Source organism: Triturus cristatus, chromosome 7, assembly GCF_964204655.1.
Source record: "Triturus cristatus chromosome 7, aTriCri1.1, whole genome shotgun sequence".
Classification (NCBI taxonomy): Eukaryota; Metazoa; Chordata; class Amphibia; order Caudata; family Salamandridae; genus Triturus; species Triturus cristatus.
In genome coordinates this window covers 549,963,807-549,987,127 of record NC_140590.1, presented here as the reverse complement: position 1 = coordinate 549,987,127, position 23,321 = coordinate 549,963,807, and the positions used below count along the sequence as shown (strand labels likewise).

Sequence of the window (23,321 nt, the reverse complement as noted above, 5' to 3'; positions counted from 1 at the left end):
TGGTCATTAAAATGTGTTTTGCTATAGCCATTGATCCTACATCCAGTTTATTTAATTTGTGTGTATTTTCCTTAAATTCTTATTTAGCTAACCTGGTTTGGATCTTTTAAGCACTTTATTTCTTAACTGTATTGTTGTTTCAACTTATTGTTCATGCATAACATCTGTTTCTTTGCGGAAAACCTTGCTGCTTGTCCCAATCTACTAAGAGGGATCCAGGAATTCCTTTTAGTGGTCCGATTCTTTGGGCCTTGTTGGCTTTTCTCCTACATAGCTCACAAATCTGATTTCTTGTGGGTGGATGGCAATTAGCTTGCACACTCTTGTCATAGTAGGGATGAAATGAATAGTGCTCTGTGCATCCAGTTGCAGCTGCAATTTTTGGTGACTCTGTTCCTCTTCTTTTGCAGATGTACACTGCATCCAAGTGATCAGCTGGCCCTCGAGGGACCTCTATCTAGAGTGAAATCTTTGAAGAAGTCTCTGAGACAGTCCTTCCGGCGAATACGGAGAAGTCAGGTGTCCAAACGCCGAGGTGCCAACATGTCTGAGGTAAAATCTACTATTCAGACAATGACAGAACCCATGCAGTATGTCCAACTCTGTTCCCAAATGGAATGAAATATTTCCTAGCAACCGCAACAGAAGGTTTACATTTTATGAAGGACTCGGAGGCAAGGATTCTGCTGTACTTTCTTCACTTTCTTTCTCCAGCAGCCTTATAACATTTAAGAAAACTACATTTCCCATGAATACTAGGAGAAATGGTGAAACAAATGCCAGCCAATCAGGACACATGCGTCCCCAAAGAGTCCTTTGTCTGCCCCTATGCTTCCTCTTTTGACAGGATGTTACGCTGGATGATCCTTCAGTCTTGCTTGGAGTCATCATTTCCGTCGTCGAGAGATAGGATTTACTACCATATTCCTGTTTTGTTGCAAGTCATTCAACAACTCATAAACAATCTGTGCCTTGAAAAATCCTACAAGACAATTTGCAAACAACATTATCAAAGGCGCTCAATACAGAAACCGTGTTAAACTACAGAGGGAATACCTACCCCAATGGAAAAATGGAAAAGGACCCTCCAATTATGTTTAGTTGTCACTTCGGTGCTCGAGTGGATAAACCTCGCCTCCGAGTCCTTAATAAAATTGAAACTTTCCATTACGATTGCAAGGAACTTTTTTATTTTATGTCACAACCAGAGGTGAGTATTAAGCTGGTTCAAAGCTTCCTTACCACCAGGAAGGCCACGTCTGTGACCAGTCAGCAGCATTAAGAATATCCTCCAACCTGGCGCCCAGAGCAAAAGCCTTAGAGGCCATGGCACCTCTTGCGTAGTGTACCCCGAAAGATGTGTAATGTCTTGTGCATCTTATTGTTAAAAATACTTGCACTTTATCGCTCTCTTGCACAGTATCGCATCGCTGCTCAGACGCTTGACATATCCAGTTGGTAACTGACTTTTGGGGGCGAACCAATCACAATCGAGGCGGCTGATCCTTTTAGAGTTGGAGCCCTTTAAATGGGGGAAGCGGTGCTGACGCGCCGGTAATAGGAACTGCACCCACTGCACTTGGGGTTTTTAAAAATGTTTTGGGCATCTTATTTTTAGAATACCTGCACTTTATTGCTCTCTTGCACAGTACTGCATCACTGCTCACAGATGCTAGACACATCCAGTTGGTAACTGACTCGTGGTGGGGGGGGGGCAATTACAGTTGAGCGGCGGAGCCTGTTATGTTTCTAAAGCGTTCAAATACCTAGAGGTGTCTTGGCGCTGCGATTACAGACAAAAGAGAAATCCTAGGAAAAAACCCTACACAGTGCTAAAATGCCAAGTTTTCAGGGCTTTCCTAAATGCAAGATTGAGTGCCTCTTTACTGGGGAGTGGCAGTGCATTCCATGTCTTGATGGCTCCGAGACCGAAGCTTCTGCCACTCCAAGTGGTTGGTTTGAACCTGGGTACAACTAAGAATTTGGCGCGGGCCGAGCGTAGGCTTCTGTTTGGGGTGTACCCTTTATAGCTCTGTTTGAGAGAGTCTGGGACAAGATCATGAAGGGCTTTGTAAGCTATACAAAGTGCTTTGAAGGTGACTATTTGTTTGATGGGGTGTCAATGCATACTAAATGGTATTTTGGAATTTTTAATAGACGTCTGCCCGCCACATTATGTAGGATTTGTAGTTTGTTTAATATGAATTGATGGGCAGTGAGAAACAGGCCATTGCAATAATCAAATTTGGCCATCACGAGAGAAGTGATAAGAGTTCTCTGGAGATTGACAGGGATAAAAGGCAGTGTCTTTTTGATGGTCTTAAGTGTAAAAAAGGCTGAGGATGTGACTGCATTCACTTGATCAGTGAAGCTCAACTCATCATCGATAAGCACTCCCAGGTTGTGGGCCTTCCTCACTGGTGTCGTTAGGGGGACCATTTCCTCTGGCCAGGAGGTGGGGAGTCCCGAAGGCTCCTAAAAAAAGGACTTCAGTTTTACCTGAATTGAGTTTCAGGAAATTTGTATCCATCCATGCATCGATTGCCTGCATACACTTGTAGAATCTAGACCCCGTGCTAATCTCGTCATTTTCCAGAGATAATGACCATTCAAGTGTCATCTGCATATGAAGTCAAGGGAAAGCCAAAGGTCTTCATTAGGTTCCCTAAGGGAATGGAATAATGTTAAACGTATTGGGCTGAGCAAGGGTCCTGAAGGGGTCCTGCACAGAAGGGAGAAAGGCTGCGAGACATAGTCATCCAGTCGAACAGCCTGTTATTGCTCCAGAAGAAAGGATTTAATCAAATCCCAGACTAGGCTGGTAATCCCAATATTGGCCAACCATTCTAACAGCAATCCGTGGCTAACTGTATCAAAATAGATCAAGCAGGAAGAGGGCAGCCCCTCAGCCATGGTCCAATGGCTGCCTGATCTCTTCTGTTGCCATGATCAGCGCTGGGTCAGTGCTATGACCACTACGAAAGCCAAATTGAGTAGCATCTCAAAGGTTATTGCATTGGATGTTTTCCACAAGTTAGTTGTTGATTATTTTTTTGGCAATCTTCACTGGCAAAGAGAAACAGAGATTGGGCGGTAGCTATTCGGATCAGTGTTTTTGTTTTCTAGAAGTGGAAGCACAAAGGCTTTTTTCCATATCGTTGGAAAAACATGGGTCTTAAACATTATTTGAAAGATGGTCATAAGCTTAGCAGCAATAATCTCTGCTGCTAGCTTTGCCACAGTAGGAGGACAGGGATCCTAGAGTCAAGGATCTAAGTATATTTGTGACTTCCTCAGATGGGGGCACAGTCAATTTACTTAATATGTTCCGTTCGATAAGGGAGGAAACCGTAAATGTATCACTCGTGGTAGACAAGGTAAATGAGGTGAACTTATTGTGCACCATTTCTTCTTTTTGTTGAAAGAAGTTGGCCAAAGTATCACAGAAGGTTTGACTTGTGTGGATTTTTTTGCTTCTTCTATCTTCATTGTGAAATAGGAGGCTTTTCCCTTAATAATAACAGATTTCTAGGTTGCTAAGCAGTGCTTGTATTTATTTTTTTCTTCCTCGTTATAGACAGCTCTCCATCTCTTCTCTTGTCTTCTGCAGCTTTGGTTGCTGGCTCTCACCTCAGCTGAAAACCAAGGGGCCCAGTTGTTAAGGCGTTTGGCGTTGACTATTTTAACTGGTGATAAAAGGGTAGCGGCTGTGTCTAACCAGCAAGTATTTTGCGAGGCTGCTTTGCCGATGTTACTGGAAAGAATGGGGGTTGAGTTGGTCAAATTTTCAAAGGTTAGAGCTTGCAGCCCTTTAAATTGTGGCAGTGGCACAGAGGCACCAGTGATAGGACCTGCTCCTGTGGCACATGGGATTTTTAAAATGTTTTGGGCATCTTGTTTTCAGAAATACCTGCACCTTATCGCTCTCTTTCACAGTATCGCATTGCTGCTCACAGACGCTAGATTCATCCAGTTGGTAACATCTTGTTGGGGGGAACCAGTCACAATCAAAGGGGTGGAGCCTTTTGTAGCTCGCAGCCCTTTAAATGGTGGCAGTGGCATAGACGTGCTCAGCAGGCACGCCACAGGGAAGCCCTTTTGTGGCTGACCGGGCCTAGGGGCTAGTTACTATGCCCAAAATCTCCCCTACACCACCTATTAACGTAAACACATTACTCAGTAGGATATCAACTTGAGCCTGACACTTTGTCACATCTATCTAACTTAGGCTACTAAATAAAAATATCTCAACTATTAAAGTAAGCAAGCACGTCAGCCCCTCTGCTAGTGCCCCTTTTGAGATTGATAACTCAGCTAACCAACTTGCAGCTATCCACCTGAACACCAGATCTATGGTTAAACACCAAATAGAAATATTTTAGTTGCTGGACTTCCAAAAAGCCAGACAGCTAATTGTTAACTGAAACCTGGTTATCGACTGAATCTGCCCCAGACATCTTGATTGCTTTCCTGGAAGATTTTTACCTACTTCATGCTAACTGACCAACAGGTAAAATAGGTGGAGGCGTGGCAGCTATAATTAAAACAAAATTGAGGTTTACCAGTCCTGCTTCACTAGATACTACAGCAATTGACAGTTTCTTAATTAAACTTGATTCAATATCTTCCTTTCTGACTTGTGTCTCGGTAGTAAGACACCATTAAGACCCCCGGGTCATATGCTCTACTTCCCACATTCTCTGGCAGAACATATCTCTCCTCTAGTAATTTACTACGCAGAAACTCTGGTAATTGAAAATTTTAATTATTGGGTTAATGAGGAAACGGTTGGGAAATCATCTATTGAATTAAGCGACTTGCTCAGCAGTCTGAATTTTGAACTACATGTGACTTCTCCCACTCATATCAAGGGCCTTACATTAGATCAGGTATGGTCTACCAATTTATCAGTTGCTAACCTTAAGGTCATGCCCTGTGCTTGGTCAGATCATTATATAATTACATTTGAACTTGCTGATTTGGTTCTTCCTAAACCTTTGCTTAGCACAGAAAAGCAAGCTAGGAACTGAACCTGCGTTAAAATTGACTCTTTCTGCAATTCATTGGAACCACCTTACTCAAGATAAATGGCAATATTAACCAACATGAGAAAGGTATCACAGCCTGAATAACAGAAGCCAGTATTATGCATGCTCCCCTTTGGAAACCCAGAATGGCTAGGCAGCATGACGTGTCGAAATGACTTTCTGTAGAATTGAAACTTGTAAAACTCCAATTCCGCCGGGCTAAATACATTTGGCGTAGGAATTACTCACCCAAAAAAAAGAAATTTTATCTATCTCATCTTAAAAAAAAATCATTTATACACAACCTAAATCTGCTTTTCTCTCTGGAAAAATTATAAACTCGACAAATAAGTCTAAGGAAATCTTTGGCATTGTGTCTGAATTATCAAACCCTGACAGAGTAACTGCTGTGACTCTGCCCACCCAAACCTTATGTGATGCACTTAATTCCTTTTTTATTGATAAGATTTAAGAAATTAAAGACCGCATTTCTCTAAGTTCCTTTCCTGTGGCAGCGCTTATCAATGATAAGAATCCAATCATAATGTCTGAGCTGCGGTCCGCCACATGTTCCTGCTCACCTAATCTGGCTCCCCCACTGACACATGACCTCCCAAAGTGCTAAAAGACGTTTTCTCCCTTTTACCTGACCCAGCTCTATTCCCCCACAATGATTCCTTGAGCCAAGGTTTGGTTCCTTGCTCTTTTATAGAGGTGATAATGGTTACATTTTAAGGAAAGTTGGTGATGATCCTCATATTTGGAAGAACTACCACCCTATATCTCTGCTTCTTTATTTAGCAAAGGTTTTAGAGGTGCATGTTGCCAGATGTTTATGCTCTCTTCTAGAGGAAACACCTGTTCAAGGTATGTGTGTTGTAGATTCACATGCTTTGCATACTCCTGCCATCTAGTGTTGGGTCCGGATGTTTGCCAGTTCTTTTTCTTTGAAGAAGTCTTTCCTAGTCATGAGGTAAGGGAACTCCTCCTTTTGGAGATAGTGCGCATGGTCATCGGCTCCATTGTTAGATTGTTTTTTTCCACCATTGGGTTCGGACGTGTATTGCTGTGCTCTGGTTCAAAAACGTTCTTTGTGTTCCCTTTGACGCGTAGTCCTCTCTACTCTCGACGGTATTGTTTCCATACACGTTTCCCACTTCTCTGCGTATCGTTTCGACATCGGAATCAACTTTCGATCAATAAGCTTTGTGGATGGCCAAGGGAGGTAAAGTTTAAGGGACGGTATTGGGTGGCCCGCAGGTATGGGGAGGGGGAGAGGCCGGGAAGGGCCTTAGCTGAGGTAACCCGCTGCTCTCGCTTTTCTACTCGGATATTAGAAATTATGGGATCAGACGGGACAAGGCAGCGAGATACGGCCACCATAATGGACACCTTCATTACACATTACAAAACGCTATATACTACACAGCGGTCTGGGCAGGTGGATCTGGACAGCTTTCTGGGGGATGTGGTGCTAGGGTGGCTCAGTGATACTCAGAGGGGTTTTTTGTGCTTGCCGTTCGAGTTAGATGAAATTAGAGAGGCAATAATGCAACTGCAAAACGGAAAGGCGCCAGGATTGGACGGCCTTCCCGCTGAATTTTATAAGAGCTATATAGACATCATGGCACCTGTTCTTAAGGAAGTATATGAGGAATCCTTGGAGGTTGGGACACTTCCCCCCTCGATGAGGGAGGCGATGATTACGTCCCTTTTAAAGCCTGGCAAGGATGCCAGTTCCTGTGACTCCTACAAACCGTTGTCGCTTATAAATTGTGACACAAAAATATTGGTTAAAGTGCTTGCTAATAGGCTTACTCTCTTAATGTATAAGCTTATACTACCAGATCAATCGGGATTTTTTCCTGGGCGAGCCACCAGTCACAACCTCCGCACCCTGTTTTCGCTGCTCGAGAATGTAGCACCTGAGTTCCCGCTGGCTGCAGTCTTCTTGGATGCCACAAAGGCATTTGATTCAGTGGAGTGTGATTACCTTTTTGGTGTGCTGCTGCGAATGGGCTTTCCTCCGTTATTCTTGTCCTGGATCAGCCTATTGTACCAACAACCCACCGCCAGGTAATTAATGGTCATATTTCCCCCGGGTTCTCCATTTCAAGAGGCACGCGGCAGGGATGTCCGCTCTCCCCACTACTCTTCGCTATAGCTCTTGAGCCATTAGCCTCTCGACTGCGTCAACACCATCAAGACTACGGCAAGTTCTGATTTCATTATACGCAGATGATGTGATTTTATATGTTCGGGACCCGCAGCAGAATATCAACCCGTTGCTGAGGGAGTTTATAGTGTTTGGAAGATTATCTGGAGTTGTCATCAATTGGGGGAAGTCTCAGGTGTTTCCTCTTACGCCTGCGGTTTCTAAATTTGCCCGTGACTTTCCACTTGAATGGTGTGACGTGGATCTGCGCTATCTGGGAATACAAGTGACCGGAAACAGGGAACACACCCTATGGCTTAATTATGGCACGGCTATTACCAGGCTCACCAGTAATATCACACGATGGATATCCCTGCCTCTCTCGTTTGCTGGTCGGGCATCACTCATAAAAATGGTCATTCTTCCACAGTTTCTTTACCTGTTCTTAAATATCCCCTATAATCCTGGTTCTTTTTTTTTTTTAAAACATTGCGTGCTGAGCTAACTAGGTTGTTATGGGGAGGAAAACAACCTAGGCTCCGGTGGTCAATGCTCACGAGACCATATGCTCAGGGCGGGCTGGATATACCCGATTTCGAACTCTATTATCTCAGCGCGCAGGCACATTATGCCTACTATTTGATCAATCCACCTAAATATATGCCACAGGTGGCTACGGAGGATTGGCTTGCGGATCCAATACCGTTGAATGGTATTATACATGGCCCAATCAGACCGCGGGCGACCCCGCCTACCACGGTCACAAGTACGGTTGACGCCTGGAACTGTATTGCGGGCCAGCTTAATTCTTCCTTTTTATACGCTCCGCAGCTTCCCTTATCATATCACCCAGCCATGCCGCTACTGCAAGAGCGGGGCTTTCATGAGTTGTTTCAACGCATTCATGGACCTCTTCCATGAAGGTTCATTTCGTTCATCGGACCACCTCTTTCAGGGTATACAAACTTCACCTCTAGATATTTTTCTGTATGTACGCTTGCGACAGGGGCTTCGGGCGATTCTCCCTGAATTCCCGAAGGAACCCGCAAAACTAGCCCTGCTGCATCAGATGCTGGATTCCAAAGATGGGAAGCACTTAGTATCAGGACTCTACAGGTGCATTCGGGCGCAACTAGTAGATGTTAGTAGTCCAGCTCGCACACAATGGAACAATGGACATATTGTTGCCTTCAAACTTCGCAAGTCTCTGCTAATTGTAGATTACGGGTTCTCCACTACAAATTCCTTCATCGGCTGTACTACACGCCTGTCAAAAAATATGAATTTAAACTAACTGACAATGATAGCTGTGCGAGATGTGGGAGGACGGGAGCAGGATTCTTACATTTAGCATGGGACTGCCCAAAAGTACAGGAGTTTTGGGAAGAAATATTTGGGGCGCTCAAAGCAATGATAAATGGCACATTGGAGGAAACCCCTCTAGTGGCACTTCTGGGCTATACAGCACAGGTACCCAAAACCTATCGGAAATTGGTCGCACTTTCACTTCTGCTGGCTAAGCGACAGGTGGCTTGCAGGTGGGGTAGGGGGAGGGCCCGGAAGTTCAAGGATTGGTTGGCAGACTTACTTTATTGCCAGGAACAGCTGACTGCTTATGCTGTGACACTTCCCCGGGCCTCTCGGCCGAAGGATATATGGGGGCCGCTTCAGACCTACGTACTCAGCCGTAATACAGATGAGCCGGAAGCACCCCCATTGTGACATGACACCTGATAGCTATCTCTATCACAAAGTTATACCACTTGTATACTGCAGAACTGTGCCCCACCACGCACTGACGTGTTAAGACTACTGGAGAGGTGTTCCCTATGGCCACTGCTGCTTATGAGAAAAAGAACAACAGAGAAAACGGAAAGACACAATGTTTATTGCTTCTTTGAGAACCGCCATATCTGGGGTCGTACGACTGAGATGTTGTTATATATGTGCTATACTGTTCCACAGGTGCCATCATTATCTAAGATTTGATTATGTACTTTGCTATGCCTACATATTTGATAAGGATGTACCATTCACTGTGCTAATGTTGCGAAGAAGTATGGGAGGGTACAATGTTCGAGAAATGTAAATTACCGTGTGGCGATCGTAAGCTGTCATGTGGTGTTCCATGTGAAAATTACTAAAAAAAAAGTTACAAAAAAAAAAGCTTTGAGGATGGCCTTCAGGGCCTAATCGCACCCGGTTAGCTCTCCGTGGATGGATCGGACTCTGTTTAAATTCTGTCCTCAGTGCCACGCAAAGTATCCACACACTGACTCACACAAGGTGTGCAACTTGTGCTTGTCTCCGGAGCACAAAGAAGAAGACTGCGATGCTTACAGATCATTCCTATCAAAAAAGACTCTTCGCGATCCTCTGGTTCGACGTCAAGAGATGCAGTGTCAAAGCATTGAAGACACGCCAGAAATCTTCGGTGAAGACTCCGGCCAAGAAGACATCGAGGCATCAGTGGCAGAGGAAGCCTTCTTCAAACTAGACTCCGACTCGGAACTCGAGATAGACCTCGATGCCAAAGAACTGTCGCAGGGACAAGGTGACATGAGTACTGAAGACCCCTCCCCCCACACACTCCAAAAAAACACAAGGCTTCGGCACCACCTCTGCCTTCTGGCCAAGGTCGGCACCGAGACGATGTTTCCAATGCCACGCCTCCGGGCCGGGCACAGAAACTACCAGTCTCGCCTTCCCGCTCAGCACCGAGTCAACAAAAGTCCTTTTCAGGGCCGAAGTCTGACTCAGAGACGAAATCCTCTGCGCCAAAAGTCAAGCAGCCTTCGGAGCCGAAACCTTCTGCATCGAAAGGCCAGCCTACATCGGCACAGAAAACTTCAGTGCTGAAACACAGAGACTCCTTTGGATCCGAAATTGGACACTATTCCACCCAATCCGAAGCAAAAGAGGTTGCATATTAACCCTGACACCGGCCATGTTCACGTAAAGCCACCTCAGAAATGCAAGCTTCAAGAAGAGGATACTTAAAAATTCCCTTGAAGAGAAAGTCTGTAGCTACAAGTCCTTTTCATTTACCATTGTCTCCACCTCCAGCACCTCTGTCACCACCTGAGAATCATTTGCAAATTACACCTCTCCTACAGACCCCATTTTTATCAAAGGACAAGTGCCATTAGGTTCCCTAGTTGTATCAAATACTCGTAAGAGAGTAAATTATTAAACATCAGGGGATCCACCACATTAAGAGTCCAAACTGATTGATGCTTCTGGCAAGCGCGTAGCTGCTCAGGCAGCAAATCAATGCCGCATTGTGTATACCCAAGGACTTCTAGCCAGATGTGACAGAGCACACTGGGATGAAATGGAACAATTGCTCCATCATCTCCCAGATGAGCATAAGGTGTAAAGCACAGGACTTAGTGAATGAGGGTAAGCTCATGTTCGAGGCATATGAGCTGTAGATCGTATACTTGTGCATAGATTGCCATCTGGTGTTGGGCTCGGATGTTTGCATTTTTTTTGTGTCTTGGAAGACATTTTTTGTAGTCATGTGGTAGGTGACTCCTCCTTAGGACGATAGTGCGCATGGGCATCAACTCCATCTCCAGGTTGTTTTTTTTCCGCCATCGGGTTCGGATGTGATTTGCTGCGCTCTGGGTCGGTGTCAGTTTCGAACCCACCCCCTTCGACGCGCAATTCCTTTACTCGTATTGTCTCGATCGCGTTTATCTTTCGACGCATATCTTCAAAAACAAACTCCTCTACCTCGATCTTCGACGCAGCCGTTGGGCCTATCCGCGCCGACCACGCCTGCAGTCAATGGAAAGGACTCCTTTCAAAAAATGACCCGGGTGTGTTGCTAAGTTCCTACACATGGACTTGCACGAGATTTGTAACCTCTGCCTCTCCCTGGAGCACGAAGACAAGAACTGCGAGGCCTGTTCATCTTTCAGGACGAAGAAAACCATCCGTGATGGTCGGGCTCGACGTCACAAAATATCTCGCGGAAGCAGCTCGATTCTGGACATCTTCAGAGCAGATCCCAATGTCCAGCCGGAGCAACAAGGTGATGAAGAAGACATCTCTGTCTCCGAAGCCGATGACTCCGACGTCGAAGACGAAACAGTCACCCCGGCTCAGCGGTCCATGAGTACCGAAACCCCTCTCCCAACCAAACCCAAGGCTCCGGTAACACCCTCGGGCTCGGGTCGACAACGGCAACATGTCTGACGCCCGCCCCTGGTGCCCGGCTAAGGAACCTAAAGATAAGCCTTTCGGCTCAGGCTAGAGCCAACCCCATTCCCGTGCCGAAAAGTCACCTTCAGCACCGAAGCACAAGACTAAAGATGTGCCACACCCTTCTTTGTTGACACCAAAGACAGCCTCGACGCCAAAGCCCTTGGCGTCGAAACATACCAAAGACAAACATTCGGAACCAAAAAAATCTTCAGAGACGGAAACGGTTTTGGAGCCGAAAAATCGTCGGAGCCGAAAAAAGTCTCGGAGTCACAAACTCCTAGAACAAAACCTAAATAGTCCAAGACCCCACAGAAAGCCTCAGAGACTCGGTCCAAAGAACATTTTGAGCCAAAATCTTCGGCACCGAAAAAATACATTTCACCCACGCACCTGTACCTGATTTTTTGGATCCAAAACAAAAAACTCTTTCTATTGATCCAGAGACTGGCAAAGTCGTCGCCAAGCCTCCAAAAAAGAGGAAATTGGACACTTCTGAGGAATCACAAATACCCTTGAAAAGAAAGGAGATGAGTACTAACACCTCCCCACCTCCTTCACCTGATCCAAATCTTCTACTTTCGCCACCACACTCCCCAAAACATCAGATACTGAGGATGATCATACTGATGGGGGTGAGAATATAGATCCACATGGTGAGGATGATGCACATACCGTCCCACACGACGTAGACCCTTGGGATGACTACAACACGGATCCTGACCCACATAAGGACCTCTATCCATCTAGGCCATCACCACCAGATGACAATTTTGGGTTTGCGCAACTTAGAGGAAGATTTTTTACTTGAAACCTTTGCACCCGCGCAAAAGTCCATGCACACCCTGCCAATGTTAAAAGGCATGCTCAAACATGCCCCAGAAGTTTTTAAGGACCCCGTCAGAGCCAGGATTCTAAACACCAGGATAGATACAAAGTATAAGACAGCTCTCAATGGCACAATTTATATTAAAGGTCAGGTCCCATTGGATTCTCTTGGGGTGTCTAATGCACGCAAGAGGGCAAACTCACAGAGCACAGGCGATACCCCCCTCATTATAAGGAGTCCAAACTAATAGACGCATCTGGTAAACGTATTGCGTCACAGGCTGTAAATCATTGGCGGATTTCCAATGCCCAAGCTTTATTGGCCAGGTACGACAGGGCTCACTATGACGAGGTTGAAAAGCTCATGGAACACCTTCCTGACCAGTACAAACAAAAGGCCAACGACCTTATACAATAGGGGAAATTGATCTCAAACACCTCAAATGTGCGTTTGACGCGGCTGATACCGCATCTCGCGCCATTAACGTTAGCGTTTTGCTGCGCAGGCACGCTTGGCTCCGAGTCTCCGGATTCAAACAGGAGGTACAATCTGCTATCCTAAATCAGCCCTTTGATCAAGAGCATCTTTTCGGGTCCTCAGTTGACACATCTTTAGAAAAGATGAAAAAAGATACGGAAACTACTAAGTCCATGGGGGCCTTACAATTCCCTTCCCCTAGAGTCTCTTTTTGCCGCTCCTTCTATAAAGCTGGCTCCAAAACCATTGGCTCGGAACATCCCTCTTCGTCCTATAAGAGCCCCACTCAAACGTCCTCCAAAGGATACTTTCGCGGAGGCTACAGAAGCAACAATGGTAAGGGAAAAGGTCACGGCAACAATAACCGCACCTCCCCTACCACCAAACGTTGACTTCCTGCACTTCCCCCCCCCCCGATCATCCCACTCCTGTCCAGGGACGTCTATCACAGTTCCTACCTGTCTGGAATTCAGTCACAACAGACAAGTGGGCAAGACAAATTATCCAGTATGGTTACTGCCTCGAACTCCCCTCTACCCCCCCCCCCCCCCCCCAAAACATTCCTCCCAGACAACATCCTCGGAACATCTAACACTTCTCAAACAAGAGGTTCTCTCTCTATTACAAAAGCATGCAATAGAACCAGTCCCCTTGCCTCACCAAGGCACTGGGATTTACTCCCTCTATTTCCTAATTTCAAAAAAGGACGGATCTTTCAGGCCCATATTAGACCTCAGACCGCTAAACCTCTACATTCAGTCGGATCACTTCCATATGGTCACTCTCCAACAGGTGCTCCCACTACTTCAACAAGGCGACTTTCTCTCCACTCTGGATTTAAAGAACGCCTACTTTCATATTCCCATTCACCCTGCTCACAGAAAATATCTCTGGTTCATGGTAGATGGTCAACACTACCAATTCAAGGTCCTCCCATTCGGGGTGAATACAGCACCCAGAGTCTTCACCATGACCCACTTAAGTAGACCGCACAGTCATGTCTTTCCTTATCTGGATGACTGGCTCATAAAAGCCAAGTCACACAGCAGCTGTGTGCAACACACACACAAAACAATCCAACTGCTTCACAACTTGGGATTCACAGTAAACCTCACCAAATCCCATCTCCAACCGTCCAGCATACAACAGTATCTAGGGGCTACAATAGAAACTTCAAAAGCTCTAGCATACCTCAACCCAGTCAGGCTAAGCACCATGCAAGCTCTAATAGCAACATTTCAGCCTCAACACTCACTATCAGCATAAGTGTTCATGCAGCTAATAGGGATGATGGCCTCTTGCATTCTAATTGTCCCATATGCACGACTCCAAATGCGTCCCTTACAGGAGTGTTTGGCACGTCAGTGGAACCAGGCTCAAGGTCCGCTAACAGATCTGGTGTTGGTAGACTACCGCACCCATCGCTCTCTGCAGTGGTGGAACACACAAAACCTTTCCAAAGGGCGGTCGTTCCTCGTCCCGGTCCCACTGATAGTGCTAGCAGACTCATCGCTCAATGGCTGGAGAGTTCATCTTCAGACCCATACCATTCAGGGCATATGGACCCCTCAACAAAAACAATTCCACATAAATTTCCTGGAATTGTTGGTAATCTTCCTAGCGTTGAAACCTTTTCAACTCCACCTCGTAAAGAAAGCTGTCCTAGTCCGTACAGACATGACAGCAATGTATTACATACAAAAACAGGGACACACACACTCTCTGCAGCTTTCACACCTAGCTCAAAGCATATGGAGATGGGCCATTCCTCAAAACATATATTTCCTTGTAGAACACCTCCCAGGAGTACACAATCAAATTGCGGGTCTACTCAGTCGCCAAACACAGCAGATCCACGAATGGGAACTTCATCCTCAAGTTCTACTTCCATTCTTTCAAATGTGGGGCACCCAGAAATAGACCTGTTTGCCACACACGAAAACGCAAAAAGCCCAAGCTTCGCATCCAAGTATCCACACCCATTGTCCAAAGGCAATGCGCTATGGATGAACTGGTCAGGCAAATTTGCTTATGCTTTTCCACCTCTCCCACTCATTCCCATAGTGGTTCGGAAACTCAAACAGCATTTCCTCACAATGATCCTGATTGCTCCAACATGGGCCCGACAGCCATGGTTCACAACCCTCTTGGAAGTTCCTCATCAAAGCTATGCCTCTCACCCAAGCTTCTCACTCGGAACCATAGAGAGATACGGCATCCTGATCCCAGTCAACTTAACCTTGCGATTTGGCACCTGAAGTCGAGTTTGGCTACTTTAATTTCCCGCCAGACTGCATGAACATCATTAAAGAGGCTAGACATCCTACCACTAGAGCTTGCTATGCCGCAAAGTGGAAACGATTTGTAATTTACTGTACAAATAACAAAATCAACCCACTAGATGCTTCTATTCAAGACATCAGCTGTTACCTTTTGCATCTGCAACGATGTAACCTAGCGTATACATCTATTAGACTACATCTCACGGTTTATAGCAGTCTATCTCCAAAACAGACAACACTTGTCTTTGTTTAGGGTACCAGCTATCAAGGTATTTATGGAATGACTTAAAATAATAATTCCACCTAGAGTTCCACCCTCTCAAGTATGGAACCTAAATGTGGTACTTACCAGACTCATGGGTCCCCCATTTGAACCTATGCACAAATGCAAATTACAATTTCTCACCTGGAAAGTAGCTTTCCTGGTTGCGATCAACTCTCTCAGAAGAGTCGGTGAACTCCAGGCATTAACCATACAAGAACCATTGCTCCAAATCCATCATAAGAAAGTGGTTATTAGGACTAACGCAAAATTTCTACCTAAAGTAGTCTCTGCTTTCCACCTTAACCAGTCTGTAGAACTCCCAGTGTTTATCCCTCTACCAGACTCAGTAGCTCTTCACACGCTAGACGTAAAAAGAGCAATACTTTACTACATTGAAAGAACAAAATCCTTTAGAAAAACTAAACAACTTGTTCAAGGCATATGAGCTGCAGATTACACACTTGTGCATAGATCGCCATCTGGTGTTGGGCCCGGATGTTTGCAATTTGTTTTTCTCTTGGAAAGTCTTTGGAAGTCACGAGGTCGGTGACGCCTCCTTTGGATCGTATTGCGCATGGGCTTCGGCTCCATCCTCAGATTTTTTTTTTCCGCCATCGGGCTCGGATGTAATCTTCGCGCTCTGGTTCCGTACAGCTTCCAGTTCGACGGTCGACACGCAATCCTCACCCCAAACCGTGGTATTGTTTCGATCGCGATCTCCCCCACTCGGCGCGCCTTCTTATCGGTACGGACCTTCAGTTCCAGTCGTCGACGGCGGCCTTTGGGCCTCTCCAAGCTTCGGTCCTGGCTAATGGAAAGGACTACGTTTAAAAAGTGCCCTCGATGTGGGTCCAAATTTCCCCACACCGATCTCCATGAGGTATGCAATCTCTGCCTCTCCCCTGAACACGAGGCTCGAGACTGTCCGGCGTGTAAGTCCTTCCGGTCCAAAAAGACTATTCGGGACCGAAGAGCCAGAAGAACTATGGCGCACTCCTCGACAACGATTCCGGACGACATCTTCGGAGAAGGCATCAACTCTCCAGAGCGTTACACCGAAGAGGGCCTCGTCAGCGCTTCCGAGGCCGACGACTCAGATGTGGTGGACATCACTCCGGCGTAGAGGGTCGTGAGTACTGATCCCCCGTTCCGCCCCCACACACCCCTGCCGGCACCGAAAAAGGCTCCGGTCACACCTTCGCCTCCGGGCCTAGGCAAGACCAAGGACTCTGCTTCCAACACCGCACCTTCGGGCCCGGTGAAGAAGCCAAGCAAGCCTTCCGGCGGCTCGGGCTCGAGCCAGCCTATCCTCGGTGCCGATAAACACGCTTCGGCACCGAAAAAGAAGCCGACATCCATATCGACACCGAGCCCCACACCGAAGTACTCGGGGTCGAAACCCAGCTCTTCGGCACCGACACCACCTTCTGTGCCGACCAAAGCACACACGGCCACCGGCACCAACACTTCGAGGCTGAAACCAATCTCGGCGCCGACCAAGCGTCCGGAGGTTCCCAAACCAGGTTCCAAACAACGAACCGGCACAGAAAAGCCTAAAAAGCCAACGGCCCGACGCCTTCGGCGCCGACGGACAGACCAGCCTCACCGGACTTACTTACACCGGATCCCTTGCAAAAAACACTCACCAAAGATCCAAAAACTGGACATTTAACACTTTCTTCCAAAAAGAGACATTTGGAGAAGCCTGCTCCACCTCTGCCTCCAAAGAGGAAGGACTCTGCTACCTCTCCGTACAGAATACCTTCCCCACCTCTTCCACCTCCTCCACCTCCTCCACCTTCTCCACCTCCACCCCCTCCGCCTTCTCCACCCCAACCTCATCGTTCTCCCACCCCTTCTCCACACGATGATGATCACGGGGACCCATATGATGACATAGGGGATGTCCCCCAGGACCTACCCACAGGGGACCCCACTCCTACAGGATCCCCAGACCCATGGGATGACTACAATATCCCTGATATCCCCAACGTCCCACAAGATGACCTTTACCCCTCCAGACCATCTCCACCAGAAGACTCATTGGGGTTCCACCATCTACTTCAAAGGGCGGCACACTATCATGGGGTAGGCTTGCATACCGACCCCATCGAGGAAGATTTCCTCCTCGACACATTCGACACCACACATAGGTCTACCTCCATATTACCTATGCTTAAAGGAGTGGTAAAGCATGCACCAGAAGTTTTTTAGGACCCAGTTAGGGCCAGGGTCATTAACCCGCGCATAGAAAAGAAATAGAAAGCTGCCCCCACAGATCCCTCCTTCATCAGAGGGCCAGCGCCACTAGATTCTCTAGTGGTGTACACTGCACGTAAAAGGGCAAATTCCCAGGCATCAGGCGAAGCACCACCAGCTGACAAAGAGTCAAAGCTACTGGCCGCATCAGGAAAGCGCACTGCGTCACAAGCAGCCAATATGTGGCGTATCGCCAATACTCAAGCGCTATTGGCCAGATATGACGGGGTACATTATGACGAGTTAGAAAGCATAATGCACCACCTCCCTGAAAAATATAAAGCTAGGGCCAACAAACTAATTCAAGAGGGTAAGACTATCACTAACACCTCCATACGCTGTGCCTTAGATGCAGCAGACACAGCTTCCAGGGCCATCAATACCAGCGTCGTCCTCCGTCGCCATGCTTGGCTAAGAATATCAGGGTTTAAACCGGAGGTACAAGCCTCCATCCTTAACCATCCCTTTGACCAGGAACATCTATTTGGCTCAAAGGTGGATAAGGCCCTAGAAAAAATGAAGAAGGATACGGATACGGCGAAGTCCATGGGAGCCTTACAGTCACACCCTCCTAGACGCTCCTTTAGCCGCTCTTCCTTTTGTAGTACATCTAGAGGCTACTCCTCAGACACCGCGTCCACTTCATACAAATCCCCCACTTAGTCCACCTTCACAAAGGGTTATCTAAGAGGCGGCTATAGGGGTAACAATAATAAAGGCAGAGGCAAAACAAACGACGCCCGCTCTGCCACAACGCCTACCCAATGACTTCCCCCCCGCTCCCCTCAGACCATTCCACTCCGGTCGGGGGCAGACTCCAACATTTCCTTCCCGTCTGGGCGACCATCAACTCAGACAAATGGCTAACACAAGTAATTCGGTCAGGCTACTGCCTAGAACTAATATCTACCCCCCCAAACATTCCACCCAGGCAGCGCCCAATGTCACAAGACATTTAATACTCCTAAAGCAGGAGGTAATCTCCCTCCTACAGAAATAGGTAATAGAACCCGTTCCTACCAACCAACAAAACATGGGAGTCTACTCCCTATATTTTCTCGTACCAAAAAGGGACGAGACTCTGCGACCCATCCTAGATCTCCGGCCCCTAAACACATACATCACTCCGACCATTTTCATATGGTAACGCTTCAGCAGGTACTTCCGCTCCTCTCCCAAAACGGCGTTTTGACCACCTTAGACCTAAAAGATGCTTATTTCCACATTCCAGTGCACAAAGCTTACCGGAAGTACCTCAGATTTGTAGTGGACGGACAACACTTCCAATTCAAAGTGCTCCCGTTCGGAGTCACAACAGCGCCAAGGGTATTCACCAAGTGCCTAGCAGTGGTAGCAGCACATTTGCGAAGACAACACATCCACGTCTTCCCATACTTAGACGACTGGCTGATAAAAGCCAGGTCATACAATCAGTGTGTACAACACACGTCTACCACCATTCAACTACTCCACCAGCTGGGCTTCACAGTAAACCACCAGAAGTCCCATCTCCAACCATCCCACATAAAACAATACCTCAGTGCCACCATAGACACCTCAAGAGCACTAGCCTACCCCAATCCTGCCAGGATTGCAAGCATTCAAGCTCTACGCACAAAATTCATAGTACAACACTCCCTTCCAGCTCGAGTGTTTATGCAACTAATAGGGATGATGGCCTCTTGCATTTTCATAGTGCCTCACGCAAGACTCCAGATGCGTCCTCTCCAAGAGTGTTTAGCGCGCCAATGGAACCAGGCCCAGGGTCAATTAACAGATCTGGTGTTGGTAGACGGTCGCACCCATCGCTCTCTGCAGTGGTGGAACACCACAAACCTTTCGAAAGGTCGACCGTTCCTGGACCCGGTTCCTCACATATTACTGACAACGGACGCATTGCTCTCCGGCTGGGGAGCTCATCTACTACATCTCACCACACAGGGCAAGTGGACACCTCAACAAAAGTTACTCCATATCAACCATCTGGAGTTACTAGCAATCCTCTTAGCCCTAAAATCTTTTCAAACTCAAATTTCAGGCAAGGCAGTCCTGATCCGAACAGACAACATGACAGCCATGTATTATATTTAAAAACAATGCGGCACACACTCTCCACAGCTCTCTCACCTAGCACAGAGCATATGGAGATGGGCAATACCCCAGAAAATCTTTCTCCTAGCTCAGCATGTCCCAGGAGTCCAAAACACAGTGGCAGATCTGCTCAGCAGGCAGACACAACAGATCCACAAGTGGGAGCTTCACCCGCAAGTTCTTCACCCGTACTTTCAAATGTGGGGGCATCCACAGATAGACCTCTTCGCCACCCACGAAAACGCTAAATGCCCAAGCTTCACCGCCAGATACCCACACCCATTGTCCAAAGGAAATGCGATATGGATGAACTGGTCAGGCAGATTTGCGTACGCTTTTCCGCATCTCCCTCTCATTCCACTAGTGGTGCGCAAACTACAACAACACTCCCTCACACTAATCCTAGTAGCTCCAACGTGGGCCAGACAACCATGGTATACCACACTGCTGGAACTATCTGTAGTACCGCACCAAAAACTACACCTCTCTCCACACCGAACCATGGAGAGATCAAACACCCGGACCCAGCGCAGCTCAACCTTGCGATCTGGCTCCTGAAATCCTAGAATTCGGATACCTAAATCTTCCCCCTGACTGTATGAAGGTCATCAAAGAAGCTAGAAAACCTACCACTAGAGCGTGCTACGCCGCTAAGTGGAAACGTTTTGTGGTTTATTGCCATAACAACACCATCAACCCACTGGACGTGTCCATTCAACACATCATAGGCTACTTACTCCACCTACAAAGGTGCAACCTAGCCTACACGTCCATTCGACTATACCTCGCAGCTATTGCAGCTTACCTACAAAACAGGCAGCATCTATCACTCTTTAGAGTGCCTGCCATCAAAGCCTTCATGGAAGGCCTTAAAAGAATAATTCCCCCCAGAGTGTCACCCTCACCTGTGTGGAACTTAAATATCGTTCTCACAAGGCTAATGGGGCCTCCCTTCGAACCTCTGCACAAATGCGAACTACAATTCCTAACATGGAAAACCGCTTGTTCGAGGCATATGAGCTGCAGATTGTACACTTAGCATAGGTCGCCATCTGGTGTTGGGCCCGGATGTTTGCAGTTTGTTTTTCTTCTTGGACCGTGTTTGGAAGTCACGAGTTTGGTGACTCCTCCTTCGGTCCGTACTGCGCATGGGCTTCGGCTCCATCCTCAGATTGTTTTTTTCCGCCATCGGGCTCGGATGTGATACTTCGTGCTCCGGCTTCGAACTTCTACGGTTCCAGCCTCGACGGAAAATCCTCGATTCTTCGAGTTCCTTCATCATCTTCATCTCTCGAAGCGGCACTTTTTCCATCCCGTACATCGACACCGGCCTTCGGGCCCTCCGCGACTCCGGTCCCGGCCGATGGAAAGGACTCCGTTTAAAAAGTGCCCAGAATGTGGGTCTAAATTTCCCCACACCGACCTCCATCAGGTGTGTAACCTTTGCCTCTCTCCGGAACACGAGGCTCGAGACTGCCCCGCCTGCAAGTCTTTTCGATCGAAGAAAACGATCCGAGATCGAAGGGCTCGACGCACCATGGCGCACTCATCCTCGACAGCTCCACCGGACATCTTCGGAGACGACGCCGAAGCTTCGGGGCAGACACACACCGAACTGGGAGAAGACATCGTCAGCGCTTCCGAGGCCGACGACTCCGACCTGGAGGACGTAACACCAGGACAGCGGGCCGTGAGTACAATGCCCCCTCCCAGCCCCGCACCAAAAACCAATGAGACTCCGGTTACTCCCTCGCCTGCCGGCCTGGGCAAAACCAAAACCAAAGCCTCGATCACCCCACCTTCGGGCCCGGTGTCGAAGCACTCAAAGTCTCACGGCAGCTCGGGATCGAGCCAGCCGACGCCCGGTGCCGATAAACACCACTCGGCACCGAAGCCTGCAAAATCCAGCTCGACTCCGAAACCACCGGTGCCGAAGCCTGGACACTCGGCGCCGACCAAACACAAACAGAAATCGGTCGGCACCGACGCTCCGGCGCCGAAACAGCATTCGACGCCGAAACACACGGAGACCTCCAAAAAGCAAGGCGTACACAGAACATCGAAACCTCCGGTTCCGAAATCGCCGGTGCCGACAGACGACTCGGCGCCATTGGCTCTGTTTACACCAGACCCTTTACAAAAGACTTTGTCCAGAGATCCAAAGACTGGCCTTTTGACTGTGATTACTAAGAAGCGTCGCCTTGAGGCTCCGGCTCCTCCTCCTCCACCCAAAAAGAGGGACTCAGCTACTTCTCCCCTTAGAGTACCCTCCCCACTGCCACCCCCCCTCCCACCACCACCCCCTCCACCTTTACCTCACTACGATCCGGCCCCATCCCCAGATCCGGATGACGGGGACCCGGACAATGACCCAGGGGACGCCCCAATGGATCCCACTCCACCAGGGACCCCAGATCCATGGGAGGATTATAATAACCCTGATGTACCCAATGTACCTCAAGACGACCTATACCCATCAAGGCCGTCTCCTCCAGAGGACTCTTTAGGGTTTCACCATTTAGTGCAGAGAGCAGCACACTACCATGGGGTGGACATGCACACGGAACCAGTGGAAGAAGACTTCCTACTGGATACATTTGATTTACAAGATCGTTCCACTGCTATTTTACCCATGCTTAAGGGTGTCACCAAGCACGCTACAGAGGTATTCAAAGACCCTGTCAGAGCCAGAGTACTAAACCCTAGAATAGAGAAGAAGTACAAGGCGGCACCCACAGACCCTGCATACATCAAGGGCCCTGCTCCTCTAGATTCCCTAGTTGTCTCCACAGCTAGAAAGCGGGCTAACTCCCAATCCTCAGGAGATGCCCCACCACCAGACAAGGAATCTAAACTTCTGGACGCGTCTGGTAAACGCACCGCCTACCAGGCTGCAAACATGTGGCGCATTGCAAATACACAAGCACTGCTTGCGCGATATGATAGAGCACACTATGATGAATTAGAGGCTCTTATGCAGCACCTTCCAGAGAAATACAAACGCCAAGCTCATGACCTGATACAGGAGGGCAAACTAATCACAAACACCTCCATTAAGTGTGCCCTCGATGCAGCAGACACTGCTTCTAGAGCCATAAACACCAGTGTCCTGCTTCGCCGCCATGCCTGGCTCAGGATATCAGGGTTCAAGCCTGAGGTCCAGACATCAATACTTAATCACACCTTTGACCAGCAAACACTCTTTGGCCCAAAGGTAGACGAAGCGCTCGCAAAAATGAAGAAAGATACAGACACAGCGAAGTCTATGGGAGCGCTCCAGACCCAAGCCTCTAAGCGTTCCTTTCGACGCTCGTCCTTTCGTGGCACAGGTAGAGGCTCCTCCACCGATAATGCCTCTACCTCCTACAAATCCCCTCCTCAAAATACCTTTTCAAAGGGCAACCAAAGAGGTGGTTACAGAGGCAACAACAATAAGGGCAGGGGCAAAACCAACAATACCCGTTCTGCCACCCCACCCGCACAATGACTCCCCTTCGCTCCCCCCAGACCATTCCACTCCGGTCGGGGGCAGACTACAAGATTTTATCCACGTATGGGAGTCCATAACATCGGACAAATGGGTGACCCAAATCATTCGGTCAGGGTACTGCCTCGAGCTAACATCTACCCCACCCAATATCCCACCAAGGCACCGTCCAATGTCCCAAGAGCATTCCACACTGCTCAAACAAGAGGTACTCTCGCTCCTCCAGAAACACGCCATAGA

At 47.8% G+C, this 23,321-nt stretch overlaps 1 protein-coding gene across 2 annotated transcripts in view; it reads left to right on the top strand.

The window, feature by feature from the left end:
* LLGL2 (LLGL scribble cell polarity complex component 2) overlaps positions 1–23,321 on the top strand; it is a 682,570-nt gene that overhangs the window by 403,757 nt on the left and 255,492 nt on the right. For both annotated transcript variants that reach the window (XM_085616998.1, XM_085616999.1), the window contains exon 16: positions 411–552. In XM_085616998.1, the coding sequence (XP_085473124.1) occupies positions 411–552 (142 nt within the window). The remainder of the gene's footprint in view (positions 1–410; positions 553–23,321) is intronic.